Source organism: Beta vulgaris, chromosome 4 (assembly GCF_026745355.1).
Source record: "Beta vulgaris subsp. vulgaris cultivar EL10 chromosome 4, EL10.2, whole genome shotgun sequence".
In the NCBI taxonomy this organism is placed as follows: Eukaryota; Viridiplantae; Streptophyta; class Magnoliopsida; order Caryophyllales; family Amaranthaceae; genus Beta; species Beta vulgaris.
The window spans coordinates 187,366-214,215 of NC_079205.1; the positions used below are offsets into that span (position 1 = coordinate 187,366).

Below are 26,850 nucleotides of genomic sequence, written 5' to 3' on the forward strand. Positions count from 1 at the left end.
GCACACACAAAATGAAAAAATAACTAGCACTCAAGCATGACTTGTGCTTTTAGGGTTATGAATTCATTTTTCATAGAAGCTAGATCTTATAACACATGATAACAGTGTTTTCTTCACTATTTACAAATCTTTGAAATAACTCTCAACTTATTAACTTTGCGGTTACAACACCTTGAATTGATCCTGATAGAGCAAATAACGTAACCACTAAGCAAACATAAGTGAAGGTTCTTAGAGCAATCCACCGTCCTGTCCATGCTTCAATATTTCTCTGCTTTAAGTACATCTCGACCGGAAAATATATAGATAACGGCCAAAACATGAGGGCTCCCAGAATTCCTAACACTTGATTGAAGTAAGGAAAGACAATTGCAAGGATGGTAGTCGATGCAACGTAACTTGTTCGTATACACACCCTAAATAGGTTCACTCTGAGATAAGGCAAAAGCGGAAGCTTCAAAGTGTGTGATTTGTGGATGAATTCATTATCAGGGAATTTCTGAGCAACCCATCTGTCAACACCAGCAAACAATGGCTGGCTAAACACCTACCATTACCAACCACAAATTTATATTAATTCATGCGATAAAATTTTCGACATCTGGTTAATATCAACTACCAAATTAAATCAAACCAGAATTTCAATATATATAGAGCGCATATATATACGTTAGGAGGCATCAATTAATAAGATGATATTGATACCTGATATCCTCCCACAAGATGAAGAACAATGCAAACATTAGCAAAGTCAATCAGCCAGTATGGCTCATTGAGTCCTGTCATAAGATTTCCTGGTGTATCAACTCCAAAAGCAGCGTATCCAAATCCTCCACAAAGGAGATAAAATAAGGTTGTTATTGCAAGAGATATTGTTGAAGCCTTCTTCATCGTCTCGTTTTCTGATGGGGGAGACTTCAGTGTATCCTTCATAAATTTCACATCATTTGCTCAGCCCAAGTAAATAATTAAGTATATATCAGAGTTTGAGAAAATGATGTGCGCACCTGAATCTCAATAAGAATTAAGGAGTATGGATAGGCAAAAGCTATATCACCTAGCCCTTGTGCCACCAACCAAACTTTTTCCATCACACTTGTGGTTGGTACTCCTTTTATGCTCCCCTTAATTATACCATTTCCTGCAAAATAGTATTTTTCAAAACATTATTGCACATAAGCTGATTAATTAGTACGTAATTTTAGTATTTGATTTTTTATGCATATACCTATAGCATGACTCATTCCCAGTCCGAGCACTATGAGGGAATAGGTGAATGACATGGTCGCAGCTCCTATTGAAACCCATTTAATGTCATGCATATTTGGTATCTGGGACATAAAAATCTGTACAAATCCAAAAATTAGCATATAATAAGTATTTCCAAAATTACAGGGTGCAGACTGGTTCCCTTGATTGTGATAACAGTTCGATTCCTGTATCGCCCTGCCAATAAAGATGAAGCATCAACCTACTATACATATAATCTCAATCTGGTATGAGAAACAGAGTCCATTTATTAACAATTGTACAGCTAATAATAGTACCTGATGCTGATAGCAGAAGTAATGGTATAAGCAATTCCTATCCCGTATAAGTTTATATGCACAAAGAAGCCGCAAATCCAAGCGCTGGTCTCTCCTGAAACATACACATACAATAAGTATTGTGGTGTTTAAAGTTTTAAAAGAGAAAGCTATATATATTAAGACGGTTTATTCATAGTAAAAAGAAAGGACAAAGATACCTAAATAGAAGCGAACAGCATGGAGATAAGAAGCATTTCGGAGAGGGCCAAATTCAGGATCAGGAGATCTGTAGCAGTTGCATAGGAGATAAGCAGAAAGGAGGGTGATGAAGGCGAAGATAAGCATGGTGAGGGGACCTGCTATCCATCCCAATTGAGCCAAACTCCATGCTAAGGACAGCACTCCTGACCCTATTACTCCTGTTATTATGTGTGCTACTGCTGACCACAATGTACCTTTATATATATATATGCAGCCAAAACAAAACTCCATTAACAATTCTAGTTACTTAATGATCTACATTCAAATTATATTATCTTAATTAGCTTTGTATTCTAATCAAAAAAATTAGACCTTTTTTTTTAATTACGAGCAAGGATATATAATGGAATAGTAACATATAAATACAATGATAATTGATACAGTATATATAGTACAGAGATCGATGAACATTATTATTGAATATAATTACCAGTTCTCTTCTGGGTTTGTGTTTCTATTTCTGATGATGATTGGAGTAGAGATATGCTCTTGTCATCTTCCATTTGCTTTCTCTGCTCCAGCAACAAACCCTTGGCTTTTTTGGTCAAGACTCTGGATAAATAGAACTTCCGGGAATATCTCTCCGTTTTAAATTAACAAAAGTTTGTTACTTTTCCAAAAAAAAAAAAAAACAATAGGGTTATCACTTGTAGTCGATACTAACGACTAGAGGATAAAAAGAAGGGATATTTATTTCGTCATCTTCTGGAGAAGTTTATTCATTATCCAATCATTAACTCATAATAAGCTTAGATATATAGCTAGTAGGCAGTAGCTACGTGGATAAGTGTATAACGAGATGAGTTGCGTAAACAACACAAATAACCTGGCATGTATCATGAACGCCGGTCAATTTATAGAAGCAACAAGCAAGCTCGTATTGAATTTGTTTAATCATATTTGCATGTTGACCATAGCTTTCTATCAAAACTCTTTGTATGACTCATAACTCATGAGCCAGCCAACCAAGAACAAATGTCTGTCGTTTAAAAGTTTAAAGGTACTATTAGTATCTCAACCCTTCTAGTTCTAGGCTTCTAGCCACACAAAATTGTCACCACTGTTATGCTTTATATTCATTCATTCTTTCTGCCCATAATACTACTCCCCCGAATAGTCGAACACTCGAACCTCTATATTCTTTTACAAAAAAATGTTGCGCTTTCATAATTATAATCTTTTATCATATATTTGTATATGAAGTATAAACAATCAATAATATAAGAAAATGTATATAATATAAAGAATCTAACAAAAGTCCAAGATACTTTTTTTTCCCTACCTATCAATGAGATTTTACCTCAAAATTAATTACTTTGACCACAGAAAAAAGAGATGGAGGAGTAAAAAAAGAGATGGATGCGGACTACTCTTTTTATCTTTTATGTTTTGATGACACATGTTTGTTAATAAATTTTTTGAATTTAAATATCTTTCGCTATATATTAGTAAACAGTATTATGATTGAACATTAATTAATAAAGTACTAATATTGAGATAAATCAAATAAGACTTCTAGACATAAAAAAACGGTTATTTCATGAGATACCCCTGAGTACTTAAAAAATTCACACGGTACCCACAAAGCTTTTGAAATTCACATGGTATCCCTCAATTTACCAAAAATGCACCTGATGCCCTTAATGACTAACGGACGTTAACACCATTAGTCATTAAGGGCTAATATGCCACGCGGCAACTTCCTATTGTCTCCCTAAAAGATTATTTAGTTAATTAAAAAAAAAACTAATAATTAATTAATAAAAAACTTTAAAAAAAAAAAACCAAACCCAGCCACCACTGCCCCCACCCCCGCCACCCTTTCGCCGGCAGTACCCCCACCCCCGCAACCCCCCTACGCCAGCGACCTTCCCTGCTCCCACCCCTTCCCCGGCAGCCCTCTTCTTCCCTGCCCCCACCCCTTCCCCGGCAGCCCTCCTCTTCCCTCCGAAACCACCTTCACCCCACGAAACCCCCCTCCTAACCCCTTGAAACACCCCATTTGCACCACAGCTGGCGCCAAAACTCCCTCCACGGCGCCGGCGAAGATTCGTCGCCCCACTCCCTGCCATCCCCACCCTCTTTCCCCCCTTAAACAACCACCTACAAACCTTAAAACCCCCAAATCGAAACCTTAATTTTCGATTTGGGGGTTTTATGTGGTGTTTTAAGGAGTGAAATGGGTTGAGGATGGTCGAGAAATGTTCACCGGCACTGGGGATGTGGTTTAATTAGGCGCCGGCCGTGGGGTGGAGGGAGGTTTTTCGAGGGGGTGGGTTGGGGTTTTGGCATCGGGATGGTGGTTATGCGGAGAGGGGACGGCTACCGGCGAGGGTGTGACACCAACGGTCCTCCTCGCCGGGGCAGGAGGGTGACGGAGGCGGTAAAGGCGGTGGGATTACCGCCAGCAGATGGTGGCAGTGGTGGGCCGATGGCTAAGGGTTGAGATTTTTTAAAATTTTTTTAATTTTTTTAAAGTTTTTTTATTAATTTTGTTTAATTATTAATAAAATATTTTTTAGAGAGCCAATACGAAGTTGCCACATGGCTTAATGACTAACGAAACTTAACGCCGTTAGTCATTGAGGGCATCTGGTGCATTTTTAGTAAACTCAAAGGTACTTGGTGAATTTTTTTTAAAAAAAAGGGTACCATGTGAATTTTCAAAGAACTCAGGGGTACCTCATGAAATAACCGTAAAAAAATGTTATTATATGCCACGTCACAAATTAAAGTCAAATGTTGACTTTTGTTAATAAATGATCATCTAAATTAATTAATTTGGGCTAACTATTAAACCTAATCCATTTTAATTAAACCATTTATTATTGGATCTTGGACTCATTAAATGAAAGTTGGACTGTTATGTGTCTATGAGGCTCAAGAGACAGGACAAGTAGAAACCCTATGGTTCTCCTAACTCTATAAATAGAGCTCTCCTCCTCATTTGTCAGGGGAGAAAAATAGAAGACAAAAAGAGAGAGAAAGCTGCTCTAGAGTTTAAAAAAAAATCTCTAGTCTACACATCCCAATTAAGCATCAAGCCTGGAGACCCTATATTAGAGATTGTACTCACATTTGTATATTCATAATATAATATTTTATTCACATCTTTTGACTCTCTATTTTGCAGATCTAAAATTTGTGTTTACAACTCCACGTGACTATATTTTTTCTTATATATTTAGAAACATTTAGAAAATTTTCTCTATTTGTAAAAAGTGACAAGCTTGCATATGAGAAAAATAAAAAGATACAATGACCCTCATAGATTAGGGATGAAAGGAGGGAGTATAATCTGGTACTCTGATTAAGTGGCGAAGTCTATGCTTAGTACTTTACTAGTGAAAAACATTTATAGAAAAGTAGCATTTTCTTTGGTTGGGTGAAAGTGGAGGAAAAAGTACGTTGGGATTCATTTGTCCTCCCTTTTAATAAACATCAGTCTCCTAGATTGGAGAGATTTAGAAGAAAATAGAGCTCATCTTCATGCTCCTTTCCTTCCCCTTCCTCCTCTAACCCTCCTTTTCGTTTCCCTCTTAAGCCTTATTCTATTAGGTTGAAGTACACTGATTTCGTAAACTCTATTATAGTAACTCCATTTCAAATTAATCTACAAACTTTATGTAATACCCTTAGGTGTGTGGAAGCCCACTAGTAGATATTGTCCTCTTTGAGCCTTACCCCGTAAGCATTTGTTTTGGTGCATAACCGAAATATTAGTGCACAACCGAAATCTTACCCAAAAGGTCTCCACTAGGTTGAGGTGTCCACCTCTATGTAAATAAGGATCCGTTCTCCTCAACTATCTATGTGTGATAGCCAAAATCTTAGACATCATTGTTGTTAAAATCCCGATCAGGATCTTACGATCCTACGATTTTACGATCTTGGAGGACCTCACCGATTCCGATCCTACATAGGATCTTAATTTTGTAGGATCTTTCGATCATACCCACCCATAAAAAAAACACATAGTATATAGGATCTTAACACGATTTTGCAATCCTACAACTCTACAATCCGATTCGATCGTATAAACATCATAAAGTAATTTCACATATTATATTTCTCCTATTAGATTTTGGTCGCATGTTACTTTAGTCTTATAGTATTGAAAAACTATCACCATTTGCTAATTAAAAAAGTCATTATTAATATGTGTAAATTTTTAACACGAGGTTCTCACCAAATTCTAGTATAATTATCTCTATTTCACCGAATTATAGGATCTTACAATCCTACAATCCGATGCCACCGATTCGATTCTATCAATCCCTAAGATCCAAAGTAGGATTCCAATCCTGATAACATTGTTAGACACCTTCTCCCCTCCTTAAGTCTGCGTCCCCATAGGCACTACAGGCTATCGGAATGGGCCATGGCTCTGATACCATATATAACGAACACCCATAGGTGTGCAGGAGTCCACTAGTACATATCGTCCTCTTTAGGCATTAAAGTTGCCTAAGATCTCGTCTATCGCACATCGAAAGTCGAGGAGAACGAATCCTTATTTATATAGAGGTGGACACCTCAACCTAGTAGAGGCCTTTTGGGTAGAACTTCGGTTTCGTACCAAGTCAAATCCTTGCGGGGCATGACCCCAAAAAAATAAGACAATATCTACCAGTGGGCTTCTGCACACCTAGGGGTGTTACAGATTATACCAGAGTCAAGACCCATTCCAGTGTCATGTAGTGCCTACGAGGGCAGGCTACTTAAAGGTTTTTGGGTAGGAGTTCATTTTTGCACCAAAGAAAATCCTTGCAATGTATGGTCCAAAGAGGACAATAGCCACTAGTGGGCTCATGCACAGCTTGTGTTACACTTTACTCTCGAGAGAACGAAAGAGAAAGTATAAAAGTATAAGAGATAAACTAAAAAGATGGAGAGAGAAACGAAAAAGTGAGAGAGAAAAACTAAAATGTGGGTTAAAATTTTAAAAAGTTAATGACATGGGTGTAAAAGGAGGAGAAAGTAGGTGTGATATGTTACCAAAAATAGAAAACGCAACAGTATGTAGATTAAAAAGAAATAGACAAAAAAGAAAAGTGTATAGATTAATTTGAAAAAGTATGAGAGATAATGTAAAAAGGTGGAGAGAAACTAAAAAAGTGGGTTAGAATAAATTGAATGATATGGATGGAAAAAGAGGAGAAAATAGATGTAATATGTTTTCAAAAATAGAAAAAGCAATAGTATGTAAACTAGGGATTTTAAAACGAAGGTAGTATAAGGGGAAAAGGGAGGAAAATGGCTTCCACATATGAAAATGCTAAATTACACTTAATGATCTAATGAATTGAATAAAATTCCAAAAAAAAAAATTAAGAACTTTTCTCTTTTCAAATTGTCATTCTAAACAAGTTGAAAATGATATATGCATGATAAGTCATATTTATATATAGTTTTTAGGTGCATTTAGGTTGCATTTAGTTTCATATTTAGGTTCATTATTGCATTATATTCTTAAGTTATGATTTTCTACTCCTATTCAGTATGTTTTCTTGTTTTTGATGAATTTCAGGTATTGATAACGTATTTGGAGTATGATTAGCTAAGCTTGAGAATTAGGAGCACTTGGAAAGGAGTTACAATGAATAAGGATCGTATGGATATGTCATAGTACGAGTTTGAGCAAAAACGAAGCGGAAAATCATTAGAAGAAATGTGAAAAAGGAGTCATCTCTACTCTTCTGATCATAACTTTTGATGTGCTTATTGTAATTGAGTAATTCCAGCAGATTTGGAAACTAGACTTGAAGAGCTTTCCAACGATAGGTGGCACGCCCCGAGAAGACTTTTAGTCAAGGAGTTATGCCTTTCGGAAGATTGCACTGTTTCTGCTGGAATCTGCCACGCGTACGCGCGGATCACTAATCCGCCTATTAATGATTTAATTAAGACTTTTCTTATCTTGTAAATTACTTTCCTAGTCATATTAGGTTAAAAGATATTATTTAGATTAGTTTTGATTCTTTCTCTCTTCGCCCCTTATCACGTTATTTCTTAGTTTAGTTTTCTCTTCCTCTCTTTCTCTCTAGTTTTTAGTTGTAAACCCTAGTTTTCATCTCCTTCATTAATTCATGATTTCTTTTAGTTTATTTCATTGATTTCTTTGATTATGTTTTCTTTTAGTTTTAGATTTCATTATTTATTTCATGATAGAGTAGTTTTTATATCTAGGGTTTGGGAATCCATGTTTATATGCTATGATTTGATTGATATTTATTCATGGTTTGATTGTTATTGATTTCTCTAATTGATTAGTGTTTTATTGTTAATCTTGCAATCTGATCAATTGTCTGATTAAATATTGCTAATATCGAGTCATAGATCGAGAGATAGTACTCTTTAGAGGCTTACCTACAATTAGCAAATCTGATTATGTTGAGCGACCGTACTAACTGATGTTGATTTGAGAGCGTTAGTGCCTGACCAAGGATTAACCCGTGCTCTAGATATTTGATTCATTGAACCATTGATGATATTTTGATAGATTACAGTTATAAACATGGTGAACCATTGCCCTAGATCTTTTTAGTTTGATTTTCGTAGTTTGATTAGTTTAGAACTTTAATTCAAATATTTGTGATCTTGTTTAGTTTCTCCATACCTTAGAAACTATATTAAAGCGACCATCTCTCTGTGGATTCGACCCTACTTACCCTACTACATTGTTAGAAGGTTTTACAGGAATTATTTTTGACGGGTGTACGATAGCCTATCAATGCATCAAATATTTCAATCAAAAAATTAAATGGATAAAACATTTTGACTTTCTTTTACAATATAAGAGGATGTATAAGACATACACTTGAAAAGTCTAAAACACTCACTACCTTTGATACTCTTGAATTCAATCAAACCAACTCATACTGTCTATTCTTCTTCTCACACCTTTGTTAGTTTAGCGAATTAGTATATCTAAATTCATCTAACTATTAATATTTCACATTTTAAATGTAATCATAACTATAGTGCGGATGGAGTAAATAATAGAATAATAAGTTTTGAAATTAACTACACACCGCGTACATGTAAGGCTATTTGCTATCTAAACAAAGTATAAAAGTAAAGTGAAAGTATTGGGTCAGACCATCTGACCCAATACTTTCCGTCGGACGCGTCTGAGCAAGCGCAAGGAAGACGAAGAAGATGCAAGGACTACTACTGAGTTCTATCAGCAAATCAACTAGCACGAAACAAGCAATTTCCATAACATGTTTTCCTTTCTCATACAGAGACAACGTGATGATGCTTGTAAGAAAAAACTAGATAAACGAAAGCTAATCTCTTGAGTAAGGAGAGCAAAACACGCCAGTCTCCAAGAGTACGCGGTGTGGTGGAGGGTTCATCATCATTTAGCCTCTTTCTAAATTTAAAAACCTTGCAGAACAGCGTTGCGTTGAGTAATAGGGCTGTTAATGCAAGAAACTTAGCAGCATAAATGAGAGATTTTAACACAGGTTGATATGCAGGAAGTCTATAAGCGTGATAATAAGAGATACATTCTTTTGGTGGCAATAGAATCTCTTCACCAATGCTTAACAGAATGGTGTAGCTGAGAATTTGCATGGCCAGTACCCCAAAGTGATTTTTTTTTTTTTGATAACATTTAAAATGTTACTGAATACAATGTGAAGATGCTTGAGGCGCAGCTTTCTTTCTCTCCAAGTATTTCTCTCTTTCATTCATTTGTTGTTATGTCATAAATGAGACATTACAGCTTAAATAAGGCGGCACAGTTGCCAATCCCTAGGTCATAGATATCAGTGTCCTATCACAATGAGACACCTCTATGCACTATCAGACAAAAGCTTTAAATGTACTAACAGACAAAATGGTTACAGGACCACAGAGAGAAGATATTAGCCTAGGAAGATATATTAGGCCTAGAGAGAATACTAAGCAGAGTTAACTGAACATTTAGCACACCATGCTTCATACTTCAACACTCCCCCTCAAGCTGAGAGTGAGGAGTCTTCTAAACTCCCAGATTGGAGAGAAGGAACTGATGCTGCTTAGTAGAGAGGAGCTTGGTAAAGACATCTGCAATTTGATGAGAGCTTGAGATATAAGATGGAACTACAACTTCTTCATTAGCCTTGTCTCGAATGAAATGACAGTCAATGTCAAAATGCTTTGTCTTTTCATGATGAACTGGGTTTGAGGCTATTGCAAGAGCAGCTTGGTTGTCACAGTAAAGAGGAGTTTTTGACATGTGACTGACACCTAGATCCTTGAAGAGCTGATTCAGCCACATAACCTCACAGATAGTTAAGGCCATTGACCTGTACTCTGCCTCAGCACTGCTTCTGGCAACTACTTGCTGTCTTTTTGATTTCCATGAGATAGGGGACTCTCCAAGGAGGATACAAAACCCGGAGGTTGACCTTCTAGTGTTGGGACACCCTGCCCAGTCACTATCACAAAAGGCTCTAAGATGAGCTTGTGATTCTTTTGCAAGTAGAATTCCCTGATCTATTGACCCTGCCAAGTATCTGAGCACCCTCTTGGCTGCCTGCATATGAGTGCTTGATGGTTGGTGCATGAACCTACTCAGAACATGTACACTGAATGTTACATCAGGCCTAGTGAGAGAGAGATAAATCAGTTTTCCCACTAGCCTTTGATAGGGTTCAGCCTGAGGAAGAGCATTAGTGGTGGTTGTGACCAGTTTGACATGACTGTCCATGGGTAGTCTAACAGGCTTGCACTTAGACATCCCATATTCCTTCAGCAAATCTTGAACATACTTCTTCTGAGAGAGGAAGATACCTTGTTTGCAATGGTCAACCTCAATCCCTAGGAAATATCTGAGGATACCTAGGTCCTTCATCTGGAAATGACTACTCAAGAGCCTTTTTGTAGCTTGAATGGCTTTCTTATCATCACTTGCAATGATTAAATCATCCACATAAACTAGAATGATGAGAGTTACACCTTTCTCATTCTTAGTAAACAGTGAGTAGTCAGACTTTGCTTGAAGGAAACCATAACCCTTCAGTGCATTGCTTAGCTTTGCAAACCACTGTCTGGGTGCTTGCTTGAGCCCATACAGTGATTTTTGGAGCTTGCACACTTGAGTAGTATTCTTTTCATATTCTCCTTCACTATGAACTGCAATCCTATAACCCATCTTTACATACCCAGGAGGCATCTTCATGTAGATATTCTCTTGTAATTCTCCATGAAGGAAGGCATTCTTGACATCCATCTGATGCAAGTGCCAACCTTTGATAGCAGCTAAGGCCAATAAAGACCTCACAGTAGCCATTTTAGCTACTGGTGCAAAGGTCTGATCATAGTCAATTCCATGTTTTTGTCTATTCCCCAGTATTACTAACCTTGCTTTGTATCTACTCACACTTCCATCAGAGTTGTATTTGACTCTATACAACCATTTGCAGCCAATAGCACTCTTTCCAGGTGGGAGATTGGTTATGATCCAGGTTTGGTTTTCTTCCAGTGCTTCAAGCTCATCATTCATGGCTTGAACCCACTTTCTATCTTTCAATGCATCTTTGAACCCAGTTGGTTCATGATGAGTGAGAGATTGGGACATGAAGCAAGTGAACTGAGGTGTGGTTTGTGTTTGAGTGACTTGGTTAATTTTGAGAGGCTGAAGGTTTTTTGTGGTGTGATTAGCTGTTATGTAATCTTGGTGCCATGATGGTGTTTTGTGGGTTCTTCCAGATCTCCTCACTTCTCTCTCTTCTCTTACTTCTTGCACTTCTGCTGTGTTGTTTTCTTCTTCCTCTTCATTATTTTCATCCTCTACATCATCAATACCCCCACTTATCAACTCTCTGCTGTCAAGTTTCTTGGAAGATGCCTGAAAGAGCTTATATGGAAATACACTTTCATAGAATTTCACATCCCTACTCACAAATGTTACATTGGTTACAAGGTTAAGAAGCTTGTAACCCTTTTGAGTGTGTGGATACCCCAAGAATACACAGGGCACACCTCTGGCATTAAACTTATCTCTGCTTCTGCTTGGATTACTTGCTACTACAAGACATCCCATGGCCCTCAGATGAGTGTATGAAGGTGCATTGTTGTGTAGCACCTCAAATGGTGTTTTGTTACACAAGATTACACTAGGCAACCTATTTGTGATGTGCACAGCACACAACACACAGTCTCCCCAGAACTGAAGAGGCAACCCACCTTGAAATCTTAATGCTCTAGCCATTTCTAAGATGTTTCTGTGCTTTCTCTCTGCTCTACCATTTTGTTCAGGCCTATCTACACAGCTAGTTTGATGTATAATTCCTTTTTCAGTGAAAAAAGGTCTACACTGTTTATCATCAAACTCAAGAGCATTATCACTTCTAATCACCTTGACTTCTTTTCCATGCATACTGAGTGTGAGCCATGAGAACAAAAGTTTTTATAGCTTCAAATGCATTTGACTTCTGTTTCAACAAGTGCACCCATGTAACCCTGCTGAAATCATCCACAATAGTTATGAAATATCTCTGATTTTGCCTGGTAGCAACCCTATATGGGCCCCAGATGTCTATATGGACCAACTCAAACAATGAAGAGGCTCTTGAGTTGCTCACAGCAAATGGAACTTTGGTGAACCTTGCCAAAGGACAAGTGATGCAGACTTCATTCTTCTGCTCCCTGAATCCTTCAAGGTTCTTGATTTTACTAATTCTCTGGAGTGGTGCATGACCAAGTCTCCAGTGCTAGAGTGTTGTTTTTGACACATTTGGTACTTCAGTTACAGTGTCAGGCACACTCACATTAGTTCTTGTGGCATTGCACTTTGCTGTTCTTTCATTACCATGCATCTCAAAGCCCTTCTCCTTCCATTCTTGAACTATCTCAGTCAAAGGTCTGTCAATGAGATAGTATAGGCCATGCATAGCTTTTCCTACACCCAGTACCTTCTTGCTGTTCTTGTGATGGATAATGCAGAAATCAGAATAGAAATCTACCTTGCAATTTTCATCTCTTGCTAGTTTTTGTACAGACAAGAGATTGTGCTTGAAAGTTGGAATGTAGAGTACATTCCTCAGCTTGAGATCACATCTCAGTTCAGCTTCACCTGTGTGAGATATCACAATTGTCTCCCCTGTAGGTAGATTGATTTTTTGTTCTTTCTTCATCTGAGACGAATTTTTCAGCATGCTCAAAGATCCTGTCATGTGATCTGAGGCACCTGAGTCTATAATCCACTCAGTCTTCACACAATCTGCAAGGTTGCAGCTAACCATACCAGCATAACTGTAATCCATTTCCTCATCAGTATCTGAACCATGAGCCTTTGAGGGGGTAGGCAGAAGTTTCATCAGCTGCTCAAGCTGTTGAGCAGTGATGCTGGTACTACTTCCAGCATTTGAGCTACCATCCATGGTACTCTTTACATGGGCTGCACTCCTTCCACCTCTATTACTTATGCCTCCTCTATTCCACCTTCCCCCTCTATTGCTGTACCATGGTTCCTTAATTCTTTCTTTTCCATCTCTTTGAGACTTGGGGTGTCTACTAGGGTATCCACAATTCTCCAACATTTATCCTTCGTGTGACCAATCTTTCCACATTCTCCACAGCTGACTTCACTACTTTTGCTTAACATAGCAACAGCCTCAGCCTCTTCTTTTACTGGCCTCAAGACTTCTCTTTGACTTTCTTCTTGATGCAAGTAGCTACATGCCACATCTACTGAGGGTAATGGAATCATCATCAGTAAATGACTCCTCTGAACACCATACACATCATCAAGCCCATTTAATAGCTGAAACAGCCTTTGCTCCTCTTGCTGTTCATTCATTGCTTTCACAAAAGCATTCACTTCATTTGTTAAAGTGGTGATGGGTGGTAAACTATTCAATGATTCAAGTTCTTCCCACAATCCCCTCATTTCAGTATAGTAGTCAGTTATACTTTTTTCACCTTGCTTGGTCTCATACAATTGTTTGGACAACTTGTACTTTCTAGACCCATTTGTAACTTCATATCTCTTTTCAAGTTGTTTCCACATTTCAGCTGAACTACTCAGGAACATTATAGACTTTTTTATGGATTCACTCACATTTCCAATAATCCATGATATAACCATACTATTACAAGTATCCCAAGCCTCCTGTTTCACTGCTTCACTAGGATCTCTCTTCACTGTTCCAGTCACAAAACCTAGTTTTCTCTTGGAAGCTAGGCCTATTTCTAGAGACCTTTTCCATGATCTATAATTAGGTGATCCTTGAAGTTTTTCTACAGTGATAGAATTACTACCATCTGATGGGTGTAAATATAGGGGACTACTGTTGTCTATTCCTGGCACCATGATGCTTTACTAAGCACACTTAGGTAAGATATATTCAAGTGATTAAGCAGAAGTTTTTCCAGCTATCAGAGTTTCAAAAACACCAGAAAAAAGGAGCAAACTTTAAGAAAAAACAGACACTTTCCAGTTTACAATCTAGGTAGCCTTAAAGAGGAAATACCTGAGAGAAAATTCGAACCTGGCTCTGATACCATGATAACATTTAAAATGTTACTGAATACAATGTGAAGATGCTGGAGGCGCAGCTTTCTTTCTCTCCAAGTATTTCTCTCTTTCATTCATTTGTTGTTATGTCATAAATGAGACATTACAGCTTAAATAAGGCGGCACAGTTGCCAATCCCTAGGTCATAGATATCAGTGTCCTATCACAATGAGACACCTCTATCACTATCAGACAAAACTTAAATGACTAACAGACAAAATGGTTACAGGACCACAGAGAGAAGATATTAGCCTAGGAAGATATATTAGGCCTAGAGAGAATACTAAGCAGAGTTAACTGAACATTTAGCACACCATGCTTCATACTTCAACATTTTTAAAATTAAAACCTGAACAAGAAGACTTAAGAAAGATACAAGTAAGTGATATGATTTTCCTTTCATTTGGTCTTCTGTGTTCTTTCAGTTGGTGTTTAATTTCTTTCAGCTTGTGTTGTTTTTCTTTCATTTGGTCTTCTGTGTTCTTTCAGTTGGTGTGTAAATTTTTTCAGCTTGTGTTGTTTTTCTTTCATTTGGTCTTTTGAACAAAAATTGAAACCAACTGAAAAAAATTGAAACCAACTGAAAAAAAATTGAAACCAACTGAAAAATTTTTGAAACCAACTGAAAAAAATTTGAAACCAACTGAATAAAAATTGAAATCAATTGAAAAAAATTTGAAACCAATTAAAAAAAATTTAAAACCAACTGAAAAAAAATTGAAACCAACTGAAAGTCGTCCGACCAAAGATTATGGTCGGACGGTCTGACACAATACCTGAAATTAACTACACACCGCCTACATGTAAGGCTATTTGCTATCTAAACAAAGTATAAAAGTAAAATTTGCATATTTTATTTGTTTTATAGAAGGGTGGGAAATGATTCTCCACATAGTAACAAGTTTGACACGAAGTAATAGAATAAGTTACAACGAATTATATTCTGACATTCAAGTTCAGCAAACTTGTTTTCAGCAATAAGTAACAAATATATGTGCGGATACCAACTAGCTTAGTTTGGTGCCAAAACCTGGGATCGACAAAAACAAACAGGTCCAGGTTTATGCATATAGATGAGAATCAGTACCGCTTGGTTTATTTAACTTAGCGCTCACAAGCCCTTCCACTGATCCTGCTAAGGCAACTAAACTTACTAGCAAGCAAGCAATACTAAAAGTTCGGAGTAGAATACCCTTGGTTGTCCAAACCTTCATCTTTTTCTGGACAATGTACATTTCTACTGGGAAATATATGGCCAAGGGCCAAAAAGTTGAGGCCCCCAGCAGCCCTAAAATTTGATTGAAGTAAGGAAAAATCATGCCTATCCCTATTGTAGATGCAACATATGCTGTCCTGAAACACAATCTTAGTATATTCAGTTGAAGAGTTGGCAACAATGGCATCTTCGCCGAATAAATTTCATTCACAAAGCTGCTATTTGGGAACTTTTTAGCAGCCCATCCTTCCACGAATGCAAACACTGGTTGACTGTAAACCTACAAATATACATATTAGGCTGTATGTGCATGGTTCAGAATTAACTAAGATGGCTCGGTTACATAATCAAGTAATACTAATTGCGTACCTGATATCCTCCTACAAGGTGCACAACAATACAGGCATTGGCAAAGTCGATGAGCCAGTAAGGTTCATAGAATCCAAAACCCGTCAAAATGTTCCCAGGTGTGTCATTCCCAAAGGCCGCATAACCAAAGCATCCACAAGAGAGGTAGAAGAAGGTGGTAATTAACACAGCTGCCATCGATGCCCTTTTCATTGTTTGATTTTCCGGTGGAGGGGACTTCAATGTATTCTGGTTCATCAACACTTAGAGTTTAAACATCATTTTCACTTTTAATTGTTGTTTCGAAAATTCTATGCATATATATTATGTAAAATCAAGTATTCCCTGCTGGTTATATAACCTGAATTTCTAGAACAATAATTGCATAGGGGTAGGCAAAAGCGATATCCCCAACCGCTTGAAAGGCTAAGCTCAATTTTTTTAGAGATGAAGTTGTAGGAACTCCAGTTATGCTTCCCTTGATCGCTCGATTTCCTGCACTTCAAGAATCGTTACAGATTTAAATAACTATTATGTGAGATTGAACAGTGGCTAACAACTTCTATGGGATTGATTGATAATGCTTAGTGATACCGATAACTGTAGCAAAGCCAAGGCCCAATCCAATGGATGAGTAGGCAAATGACATGATGGCAGCTAAAATAGAAAGCGATTCCATGTTGTGGAAGTCAGGTACTTGAGACACTATGATCTGAACACATCCAAATAGCAGCATGTAAATATTATCACCATAAGAACAAGAAGCTTGGTGGCCTTCTCTGTGGTAGCAGTTTGATTTTTGAATTGCTTTGTGTATATCATTTATCGTCAGCATCAACATAATTCACATAATTATAATGGAAAAGCATAAACTCTAAACAAAACTAGGTCAAATTAATAGATTATCTGTGTACCTGATGCTGATTGAAGTGGTGATTACATAGGCAACAGCAGCACCATACATGCTTAAGTATTGAAGAAAACCACAGAACCATACATGTTTCCTTCCTGATACATTATCACTTTACAAAATGAATCAATGAACGCTCTTAGCTTGCATCAACAGAGATAGACCTTGATTACTCCTAATTAAGGCGAAAATTCTAGTAGTACTGAAGAAAATGAGGGAATTCTTGAATATTAGTTTACCCCTTCTGACTTTTCACATTTATCGATGTAAAACTTTAATTTGAGTAATAATATCTCTAATTATGTATTTGTAAAAATTATAAAAATTTAATATTCTAAAACTACATATTGAGACGAATCAAACAATATCACCCATGATTATAGTTTCCTTACATATAAAGTACAAATGACGGTCAAAGTAATAAAAATGAATAGTGTTATAAGTCAAAGTGAGTAAACTAATAAAGGACGGAGGTAGTATATACCAAGTATGTTTCTGACAGCATCAATGTAGGAAGAGTTTCGCAAACCAGTTACAGGATGAGGAGATCTGTAGCAGTCAGATAAGAGGGAGGCAGATAAGTAGGTAACAAACGCAAAGCAGAGTAGAGCGATTGGTCCAGCAATCCATCCTAGTTGAGCGGTACTCCATGCCAGGGAAAGAACACCAGATCCAATTACAGCTGTGATTATATGAGCAACGGCCGTCCACAGAGTCCCTGTTGGATTACAAAATTGCGGGCTACACACACTCAGATTGAGGAGTAGAATGAGAAACTCAAAACATTGCAGAAGTCAGAATTACCAGTTCTTTTGTGAGTATCATGATCATCACAACCATAAGTGGAAGCTATCTTTAGAGAGCTTGTTTTTGGCATCTGTTCCATCTATATTAGCTAAATTCTAATGTTATGAGATTTTCTTTTACCTCATCACTCAGCAGTCAGCAGTAATGATCTTATTTATACGATATATACATAAGATAATATAGATTTAGGAATCCCAAAATGATGGAGCTTTAATGTTATCATTTATGAAGGACAGACAAGATATCTGAATATGAATTATATAAGTAAAGGACATACAATAATCATAATGAATGCAAGTTTAAGATAGCATGGGCTTGGAGTAATGCAAGTGGCCAGTGAAGATTGATTATATTGGTGATAAGACTCAATCTCAAAAGCCCAGTACTGTCCATATGAATTATGCATTGTCCTGCTGGCTGCTACAGTACTATTCGCGCTCGCTACCATCAATTACACTTTGTCCGGGTATGAGGAAATGGGGGATAAGGTGTTGAAGGAAGGAAGGAAGGAAGCTAAGGGATTTGTTTTCCCGGCCTCTCTAGTAAAGACTAAAGACCACCTCTTTAAATTGAAGAGATATAGAGGAAAGTTCCCCCATCCTCTTATTCATCCTCTTTCTTTCCCCTTCCTATTCCTTGTATAGTTATATGTTGCTATCCAAACAAAGTGTAGTCAGAAATATAGTTGAAGAATATATGAAAATGTTGTACCCAAAAGAATTGAATAGTCATCTTGGTTAATTTAACTGCATATTCATTTACATGGAAGTAAAATTATGGAAATCACACACATTAATAAGATAGATCTAATCAGCAAGATCCCACATTGGTGAGAATGGTCAAAGTTTGTAACATTTAATATTAGAACAAAGAAAGTGTGTTTCGTTTCTGTGCATTAACGATGAAGCCAAAACAAAAAAAACTGACCTGGGCTCTGTGTCGCATGTGTGCACGCCATGCCAATTGCCACTTGTGTACGTATAACGTATGTGAATGTCATGCCTTTAATTTATCTGCAAATTAAATGTAATTTCTACATCTTTGGGCCTCGTGCTTATCCTTGGATCCCAGCAAGGCATATACATGTTCAATATTATTAGCTTTATACGGAGCTAGACTATTTTCACATCATTTACTAATTACTAATATATGTTGCATGTTGGTATTCCACCATGAGATTAATAGTCAAGGTTTTGCTTTTTTTCAATTTAAGCAAAAACTACTTCAGGTGTACTGTGTTGCTGATACTAACCACAATGGAAATATATATGGAGCTTGAATTATATCATCCATTGTCTAATTATTATAAACAGGGACATAGCAGCTTAAGACTTTCCTATTTCCCAATTACCGCATTCAGTTTCAGCAGAAGATTGGCACGAGGAAATTCGTTATTTTTGTTGGCTTAAATTTACACAGGAAAACCAAGAATAACTCCAAAAGATGGGGAAAAAAAACCAATTGCATTATCAAATAAACCAGATTTAAAAACACACAACTGCTAAATGCCTAAATACAGAACAAAAAGAAAAAAGAGCTAGCAGCAAAATACAAAATGAAAATGGGTTAATTATATCAAGTAATTGTATCGCATGCTTTACTTTCTCTTGGGGGGTCTTTGTCGTTTCACTTTTTGTGCTTGTTGTTTCTTTTGATCTGTATCATCAGAAGTAGTAGCTGGAGTAGTAGTAGTAGTAGCCGTAGTAGTAGTAGTGGTGGTGGGTGGCACAACTTGATGTTGGGTAGTTTCAGAAGGAGCTGATGCAGTGGTGACATCCTCCTCCTGCTCCCCCAGCATACCCTCTTGCTCGATCTCAACCTCGTGCTCGCCCTCATCCTCATCCTCAGCCTCAGCCTCCGCGCCGACTGCTTCTTCCTGCTCCTGCTGCTGCTGCTGCTGCTGCTGCTGATCATGATGACGATGCTCTCGCTTCCATCCCTGAGCAAGAGTCTTTGCAGCCATGTCCTCGTTGTCGTCATCTTTTTTTTCTTCCTCCTCCTCCTCCTCAATACTCTTCCTATCGACGTCATAGTGGCGGATGGACTGAAACACCCAATTCAAAGTAGATATGCCAGCCAAGGCCATGACTGCTGCAAGAGAAAAGCCTAGAATAGCCGTCACCAAAATGAAAGTGCCAAACAGCAAAATAGGACTAAATATAAGCATCACTGGTATCCCAACTACTGCCAAACTCAGTGATACAACCAATGTTATGGCCATCCCAACCACCAACGGTCCTCCGACCACCGCACCAGCTGCCGTCGCCCCAACCACTCTTCTAATTCTCATTATCAACCCTCTCCCTCCAAACTTGACATCATTATTCTTATGATCTCCTGATTCAAAACTATTACTAGTACTAGTACTACTACTACTTATTGGTATCAGCCTCAGGTGTTGTTGCTCATCACTTGTTGCCATTATTTTTCTTCCTCTTCTTGTCTCTCACTTACTAATATTAATATAGCAATTAGCTAGCATGCATGCATCCCTTGTTGTACACTTGTTGGGTGTTGTACCTAAATTAAATCAGCTTCTTCATTATAATTCTAGAGCGATATATAAATTATAATACAAGTGCTTAATTCGACAAGTGGTATGGTAATGGTGCTATATAGGGGATCGAGTGCATGCATTATCATTTATGCATAGCTGATTCCTGAGCTGCCTCTCGCGCATTCGTGTCACTGCACCCTGCATAACGTGGCATACATCCCCACCCATCACCCAGCTTTCTGCATGCGCTCTTGTCTCTACTTTCTAAGCAAAACAAACCTTTATATTTTATTTTACCCAACTCCAATGGTTATGGTATCTAACTTTACTGATTTTTATTCTTAAGAACCTAACGTTTACAAATTAGTAATCAAATGGAGGAGGATACATTAACCGTTAATATAGAAAAAGAAAGAAAAGGGCTACTTAAAAAAAATTATTCATCAGTAAATTAAATTTTTTTACAAGGACTTCGTGTTTGTTATTACTCCAAAAAAATCAAAAAGCTACAATTTTAGGCGTCGTTTAATCCAACTTATTTTAACTAATCATAACTTATTTTATTTACATATTTCCCCTCGGTTTAGCGAAGAAAAGTTATACTTCTAATTTCTTTATTTTAATGCTGAATTTTATTATAATACTCTAATAATTTGTATTTTAGATATAAGTGGCTTTTTAATTTTGGTATTCATTACCAAAATTAAATATTACTCCATATGAATTAGGAAAGACCATTTTGTATTAGACAGTGGATTACTTTTATTTGACACAATATAAACATGTAAAATCTTTTTAAATCATCTCAATGAGTATTATCAGTAATTCAGTATATTCTCAATCTTTTATAATTTATACCTTCAATCAAAGATGTGCATTAGCAAATATATCAAGTCTACAAATTTTGAATTGGATTTACTTTAATCACTCTCTTATGCATGTTTGAATTGATTCAATTATATAATTTTTTTTATCTTATTCATCGTGCTTCTAAAATTGTGCGCCTAGAGTTTCAGCATGAAGTTTTTGTTTTGAGGGAATGTATATTTTGAAATGGAGATGATACTCTACAAAGAGGGTTTGTTTTAAAACGTAGTTTGCATCATTCGAGGGAAAGGTGATAGCTCAATAGAGTACCACACCGAATTTCAAAAAACATTATCCAGATTTTGAATCTTCGTTCCAACAATATTTTGGACATTTAATTTAACCTAGCATCATATTTGTTCTCATACATATGTTTGAGCTAGTGTACATATGTTCTCATACATCATATTTGTTGTATACTACTACAGCTTCATAGCAACATGCCAACATCTTACACCTGACATTAATCTAAGCTATTAACCTAATGTTGTAATCTTTTGAGCCATCAAAAAAATATCTTTAAAGAATGTCCGTCCACTGCAAAATTAGCAGCATCCACCCATATAGCTAGCCCACCAATAATTGTTGGTTGGGATCTTGTCATCAGACATCATCCAAGCTTTCTCAAAGGAAAATCAATTTTGAATTATAAGAATATCAACATTATTATCTTATAATTCAATTTTGATACTCCACAAGTATAACTCCTTTTGTGGAGTTGCCAATGTTAGTGTAACGAGCCCAGAGGTTTCTTCGTATTCAAAATCTATTTCCTCATCATCTACGCAAATCTTTTGTGGTTGGATTGAGGAATATGCCCCAAATGCTCCACAACCACGAACTTTCAGGCTAACCATACTGCTTTCAACCTCATAGAGCAAGGCCTTTACTGCACCTCCTGAGTTAAACATCTTAGTCAGCCCAATTGGGGCAAAGATGGCACCATTTGACAACTGCTTTGCAGGAACCACTGTGAATACTTCATATTCTCTAGCCTTCAATGTCACAGGCAACGACACAATTTGAGGAAGATACACCACCTCTCCTGCAAATTTCAATGAAAGAGTTGTAATGGGGAAGTGCACATTGTCTACTACTCTTTAGTAACTTACGTAGACCATGAGTCTTTGAAATACGTACCTGCAAGATGAGCATATACAATAGCATCCCCGTTCCATCCAGCATCTGCTATCTTGTTTAGATAATTTACATCGTGAGCTCTAACAACCCCACTAATTGTATCGGGTTGTTCCTCATGGACTACATTCCTCTTTCCAACCTTACACCAACCAGCTCCTTGGCAGTTGAAAACACCAATCACCCCAGTGTAATCATTCATGTTCCATATCTTCAAAAGACTGGAGAATAGTACTCACAATGATAAGGAGACATGATCATGTATGTTAACTTATTCTAAATCAAATAAACCTTGTCGAATTAAGGCCATAGCAGCATACCTTTTACCGTCTCTAGTAGGATCAGAGAACAAGCAATCCCTGGTGGGTCTGCCCGGCAGTTTAGCCCTCAATATAGAACCATCAGGAAGTACAAGCTTTCTTAGTAAATCAAAGTCGTGATGTCCTGGCTTGTCACTGAACAAGTATATCAATCAGAAAAATATTAATAAAACCAAATGCTAGATTGAAAGATAAACAAACCAATATATCTATACATACAGTAGTTCAGATATATAAATAACAAAAGGCATACCTAACATAAATTGCACATCCTCCGATTGCACGAGCTGCTCCATGGTATCCAGCCATTGGGTGCAAGCTCTACCATGGAAGATTAAAGATTGTAGCATTAAATTTATAATTCAAATAAAATCGCGGATATGACAAAGACAAAGGACAAAAACAAAAAGAACCACACTTCTTGAACTTACATGAAACATATCCCAGTCCGGTTGCATAAACTCTCCAAGGAAAATAGAATTGTAAGCAACAGAAGCAATATGAATGGTGTGTGATGCGGTATCTCTTGGCCAGAAATCATCAGATGCTCTTATAACTGCTGTTCTCTTGGAACTGAAATCTCGATGGATTGTGTCAGATAACATTCTTAAAGAAGAAACATAGGAAAGGGGCTTAACTCTTAAAGAAGAAACATTCTTAAAGAAGAGAATCTATGAGTACCTGTACAAGCCATCAGTGTTGTGGCTCATGCAAGATATAATTCCGTTATCAGGGAAATTTCGAGTAATGGAAGCCTCTAATGCCTTGTGGTACTTTCTCGCAAGACTAACTCTTCCACCATGACCAGCACCAAGTGTTTCAAGGACATTTTGGACATCAACCTTCACCCCATCAATACCAGCTGAGGCAAGGTATGAATGAAGCTCATCATAGAAGTTGAAAACTTTTTCAGGGTTTACAAGTCCGAGTCCATTCTTCGTCATGGTTACTAAGGAATTATCAAGATAATCCACATGCTCATTTCCTTGAACACCAGGGGAAGTTTTTGGGTAGGCTAATTTGGATTCGTAGTGCTTCATTTCAGCAGCACCTGGTTTAACACCTCCCCAGTACCCTGTTATTGCATGCCATACATAGACATACCTATAAAACAATGTACATAAAGCCACAATGGAATTTAGAACAGATTAAAGTGATTTTGGGTAAATAGATAAGAACCAAAATAGAAACTGTACGTACTTAACAGAATGATCTTCTTTGATTTCAGTAATGATGTCTCGGAAGCCGTCTTCCACTCTATCATGTCCTTTTTTACCATTCTTCTGGAATTTGTGATTCTCTTTGATGTGGGTCAGCCTATTAGCAAAACTACAAAGGAAGGGAGAAAAACACAAAATGAATTATAATCAGAAACTACTCATATCACAAGGATATAATGGGTACAAGGACAAAAATTAAAGAGTGATTAAGCACTCACTTGGCACAATTATCTTCTTCACATGGAACACTATTGGCATCCATGCCCACAGACTGCCATCCATCATCAATGATAACAAATTTTGGAGGAATTCCGCCCTTCTCAAAACTAGATAGTAGAGAATGTGTTACAGACTTAAACTCTTAAAGTAACCAGTATAAGCTTTATAATGAAACAATCAGTTGACGCACCAATATACAATTGAATATGAGAAGAAAAAAATAACCTTTGTAATCCCTCCTTAACTCCTTGTGAGGTAACATCAGTGTAAAATGCATCCCATGTGCACCAACCAAACCAGTTTAATATATCCGGCATCTGAAGAAGTTGTTAGACATGAACTGAGATTTGCACAAGACAAATGATTTGAACAGAGGAAGAGCTTTTTACTAGAACCAAGCACAGATAATAATTATATAGGTTTGAATGTTATGATACCTTCTTCTTCTCACGATGGCAAAAAGTCTGAAGATGTCTCTCCACACTCCTGCAAGAAAGAATGATCCTCCATGAGAATTGAGAAAGAAGGAACATATATAACTTTAACATAGTGGGAAAGAATATGTAAGCAGTAGCTCAGTAGCTCGCCTTACTTGACAGCGCTGGTGATGAGATGAAATGGGTCAGAAGCAGCAGCCACATACACCAAATGAGTGCCATCAAATTGTTCAACCTCTGGACAACCTGACAAAGAAAGGTTGATAGTTAAGGATGTAACAAAAATGGATAACATATGGAAGTATTCTGGTAAAATTAATAGATATACCACTTTCAAGGCAAATTTCGAGGTGGTTGTTGGCATTCCCTTGGAGAACAGCTCTGAAGTTGGGTTCAAGTAAAGGCAAGAAAACAACATAGTTGGTTTGATGAGTTTGTGCATCTGCTTCGAGTTCGACTATCAAGAACTGAGTCTCCAAGGGAATGTCTTGGCCATAATTTCCCATCCTTTGTGTCATCCACCACAACTTGAATCTGAACACGCTCATAAACCGCAATCCCCTGATCAAGTTTTAAGTATTTTAACCACCCAATCCACATTTCCATTTTCCAAATCCATCCAACTACTCTTACTATATAGTCTATACTACTTTAGTACTAGCACTTGCACATTATGAAATTAATGGGATACTATATCATATACTTGTACATCTTTTTTCTGATACATAAATAGATACTAGATAGTACATTGCAGTATTGAAGGGCAGATTGTAATGCATGAAAGCAAAGATAACATATAATAATTGAAGAAGTAAAGAAAACACACTCAAGTTTTCCGACAGGGAAAACACGGCGACTTCCGAGACGATCAGAATCGACGCCGATGAAAGCTCCGGCGACAAAAGCATCTTCGGCGCACTGAGTCAAGATGACATTATCGTGTACATCGGAGAAAAGCTCTTTTCCCAACACCAACAACTTCTTCTCCGTCACATCAATATGTATGCCTGCTCCTACTGTCATCTTCTCACGCTCTTTCCCGTCTCTCTCTCTCACTTCACTCTTCAAATTTATCTTGCGCCCAATTTCAGACGCCAATCACCAACCCAACAGATTACAAATTGAACCACTTTCTCCTTTTTTTATACTTCTAGTTGACCGGAGTAAAGTAGCAAACGGATCGGAGCACCCAATAATTTACTCTAATTTTTGTTTTTTTTAAGTCTTGTGTAAGTCCGAACATTAGTCTAAGAGCTTGTTTGGTTAACCTTCAAATACATGGGAAATTAAAATTTCTAGAAAGTAGCTAGGTATATATGTTGTTGTTTGGTTGGCAAAAACATGGAAAGTAGAACTTCCTATACTTCATTACTTCCTAGGAAGTTCTATTTACTACAAAATGAAGGAAATAACTTATCTAAGCCCCCTAAGTAAGTGGAAATTTTCATGGAAAATAGAATTTCTCATGTTCAACCAAACAAAAAAATATACTTCCTAAAAAATGAAATTTCATGGACAATACAAATTCAAAGGAAACTATACTTCTCAACTACAACCAAACGACCTCTAAGATCACTCCACTTCTTTGATTTTGAGTATAATCTTTTATTTCTATGATTATATATGCCATGTAGATTAACGAACAGGATATCAAGCGGCTTGAACTAGGGGTAAAGATTTAGTCTCATGATTTTAAGGTTATGAAATCAAATCCCATTAGGTAGTGTTTGGAAACTTGTATTTCATTTCAAATAATGGAATTGAAATCTGGAATTTAAAGTTTGTATTTCAATTCCTAATCACGGTTTTGTAAAGGGGGGTTTGATAGAGGAGAGAGAAATAGAAGTTTAATGGAGGAGAGAGAAAAAGTGTGGGTTTACTAAAGGAGAGAGAAATAATTAGAAAGAGAATGAGTGAAGTTGGGATATAGATACTCATGGAGTTGGGATATGTATGAGGAGAGAATTTCAAATGGCAAGGTAATAGCTTGGATTTGAAATTCTACTAATATAGGCTTTTGATAAGAATTTGGACAAATTCCATAATTTAAAATTCCATGCCATCCAAACAATAGATTTCATCCAAATCCAGGATTTGAAATGAAATCTTGCTATCCAAACATAGCATTAGGAGATTCTTGGGATGAAGTCTTACCATCTCTCTCCCTTTAAGGAATTTAACCTGCAAATCTGATTGGGTGCACTTGTGTGGGGTGTCAGTTCAGTAGAGTCCCTTCATCTTACCAACTTAAAAAAAAACAAAAAAAAAACGAACAGGATGGGACACATGGATGGAAACAAAAAAAAGTAGATGATTGTTTGAGTTTATTTTAGTGTTATATATTTCCTCAGCTTCTTAATAAGAGTGACATTCACCTTTTCACGTAACTCAATGTTGCTTTTTTTTAATTTAAACCTAGTTTTAAACTTCCAGTATACATATGATAGGAGTGTCATAGGCGTCTTATAGTGAGTGACATCTCAGACCAAAGCTATTACAAAGTGGTACTGGTACCAAAATAAAGTCACAATACCAAAATATAACTTCGATATCAAACTGAAAGTTGATACC

General features: G+C 37.0%; 4 protein-coding genes across 8 annotated transcripts; all 4 read right to left on the reverse strand.

Moving 5' to 3' along the window:
- Positions 1-12: 12 nt before the first annotated feature.
- LOC104892017 (probable amino acid permease 7) lies at positions 13-2,471 on the reverse strand. Its single transcript, XM_010677826.4, has 7 exons — positions 2,221-2,471; positions 1,748-1,984; positions 1,548-1,641; positions 1,229-1,446; positions 1,008-1,141; positions 706-927; positions 13-547 (listed from the first exon to the last, which is right to left on the reverse strand). The coding sequence occupies exons 1-7, from the start codon at positions 2,291-2,293 to the stop codon at positions 143-145; spliced, it is 1,383 nt and encodes a 460-aa protein (XP_010676128.2). The 5' UTR covers positions 2,294-2,471; the 3' UTR covers positions 13-142.
- A 10,735-nt stretch (positions 2,472-13,206) lies between these two features.
- LOC125496250 (uncharacterized) lies at positions 13,207-14,097 on the reverse strand. The gene has a single exon (XM_048641664.1). It carries the CDS (start codon positions 14,095-14,097, stop codon positions 13,207-13,209), a length of 891 nt encoding a protein of 296 aa, XP_048497621.1.
- A 1,036-nt stretch (positions 14,098-15,133) lies between these two features.
- Positions 15,134-18,595, reverse strand: LOC104892016 (probable amino acid permease 7). 3 transcript variants are annotated; one of them, XM_057393801.1, is made up of 7 exons: positions 18,510-18,595; positions 17,260-17,493; positions 16,780-16,873; positions 16,460-16,674; positions 16,227-16,360; positions 15,887-16,114; positions 15,134-15,797 (listed from the first exon to the last, which is right to left on the reverse strand). In XM_057393801.1, exons 1-7 carry the CDS (start codon positions 18,580-18,582, stop codon positions 15,363-15,365), a joined length of 1,413 nt encoding a protein of 470 aa, XP_057249784.1. In that variant the 5' UTR covers positions 18,583-18,595; the 3' UTR covers positions 15,134-15,362. The 3 variants fall into 3 exon arrangements, with proteins under 3 accessions (XP_057249784.1, XP_010676125.2, XP_010676126.2); XM_010677823.3 differs by lacking the exon at positions 18,510-18,595 and adding an exon at positions 17,580-17,720; XM_010677824.3 differs by lacking the exon at positions 18,510-18,595 and adding an exon at positions 17,580-17,720 and having other exon boundaries at positions 15,605-15,789.
- A 431-nt stretch (positions 18,596-19,026) lies between these two features.
- LOC104892015 (probable galactinol--sucrose galactosyltransferase 1) lies at positions 19,027-25,491 on the reverse strand. Of its 3 annotated transcripts, none has more exons than XM_057393802.1 (13): positions 25,106-25,491; positions 24,608-24,840; positions 24,435-24,525; positions 24,280-24,328; positions 24,068-24,159; positions 23,842-23,949; positions 23,604-23,732; positions 23,085-23,507; positions 22,835-22,976; positions 22,657-22,724; positions 22,404-22,538; positions 22,087-22,304; positions 19,027-19,688 (listed from the first exon to the last, which is right to left on the reverse strand). In XM_057393802.1, the coding sequence occupies exons 1-13, from the start codon at positions 25,300-25,302 to the stop codon at positions 19,180-19,182; spliced, it is 2,394 nt and encodes a 797-aa protein (XP_057249785.1). In that variant the 5' UTR covers positions 25,303-25,491; the 3' UTR covers positions 19,027-19,179. The 3 variants fall into 3 exon arrangements, with proteins under 3 accessions (XP_057249785.1, XP_010676124.2, XP_048498375.1); XM_010677822.4 differs by lacking the exon at positions 19,027-19,688 and adding an exon at positions 21,232-21,991 and having other exon boundaries at positions 25,106-25,487; XM_048642418.2 differs by lacking the exons at positions 19,027-19,688; positions 24,608-24,840 and adding an exon at positions 21,232-21,991 and having other exon boundaries at positions 25,106-25,487.
- Between the last annotated feature and the right edge of the window lie 1,359 nt (positions 25,492-26,850).

Excerpts from the sequence above, each read along its gene's own strand:
- LOC104892015 (XM_057393802.1), bottom strand. The coding sequence starts at position 25,302 with ATGACAGTAGGAGCAGGCATACATATTGATGTGACGGAGAAGAAGTTG. Across the intron at positions 24,526-24,607 it reads CGAAATTTGCCTTGAAAGTG|GTTGTCCAGAGGTTGAACAA; the intron begins GTATATCTATTA and ends TTTCTTTGTCAG. Across the intron at positions 22,725-22,834 it reads CGGACTGGGATATGTTTCAT|AGCTTGCACCCAATGGCTGG; the intron begins GTAAGTTCAAGA and ends CTTCCATGGTAG.
- LOC104892016 (XM_010677823.3), bottom strand. The coding sequence starts at position 17,661 with ATGGAACAGATGCCAAAAACAAGCTCTCTAAAGATAGCTTCCACTTAT. Across the intron at positions 16,874-17,259 it reads TGCTGTCAGAAACATACTTG|GAAGGAAACATGTATGGTTC; the intron begins GTATATACTACC and ends ATAATGTATCAG. Across the intron at positions 16,115-16,226 it reads TTATTGTTCTAGAAATTCAG|AATACATTGAAGTCCCCTCC; the intron begins GTTATATAACCA and ends TTGATGAACCAG.
- LOC125496250 (XM_048641664.1), bottom strand. The coding sequence starts at position 14,097 with ATGGTGCCAGGAATAGACAACAGTAGTCCCCTATATTTACACCCATCA.
- LOC104892017 (XM_010677826.4), bottom strand. The coding sequence starts at position 2,293 with ATGGAAGATGACAAGAGCATATCTCTACTCCAATCATCATCAGAAATA. Across the intron at positions 1,985-2,220 it reads ACAAACCCAGAAGAGAACTG|GTACATTGTGGTCAGCAGTA; the intron begins GTAATTATATTC and ends ATATATATAAAG. Across the intron at positions 928-1,007 it reads TAATTCTTATTGAGATTCAG|GATACACTGAAGTCTCCCCC; the intron begins GTGCGCACATCA and ends AAATTTATGAAG.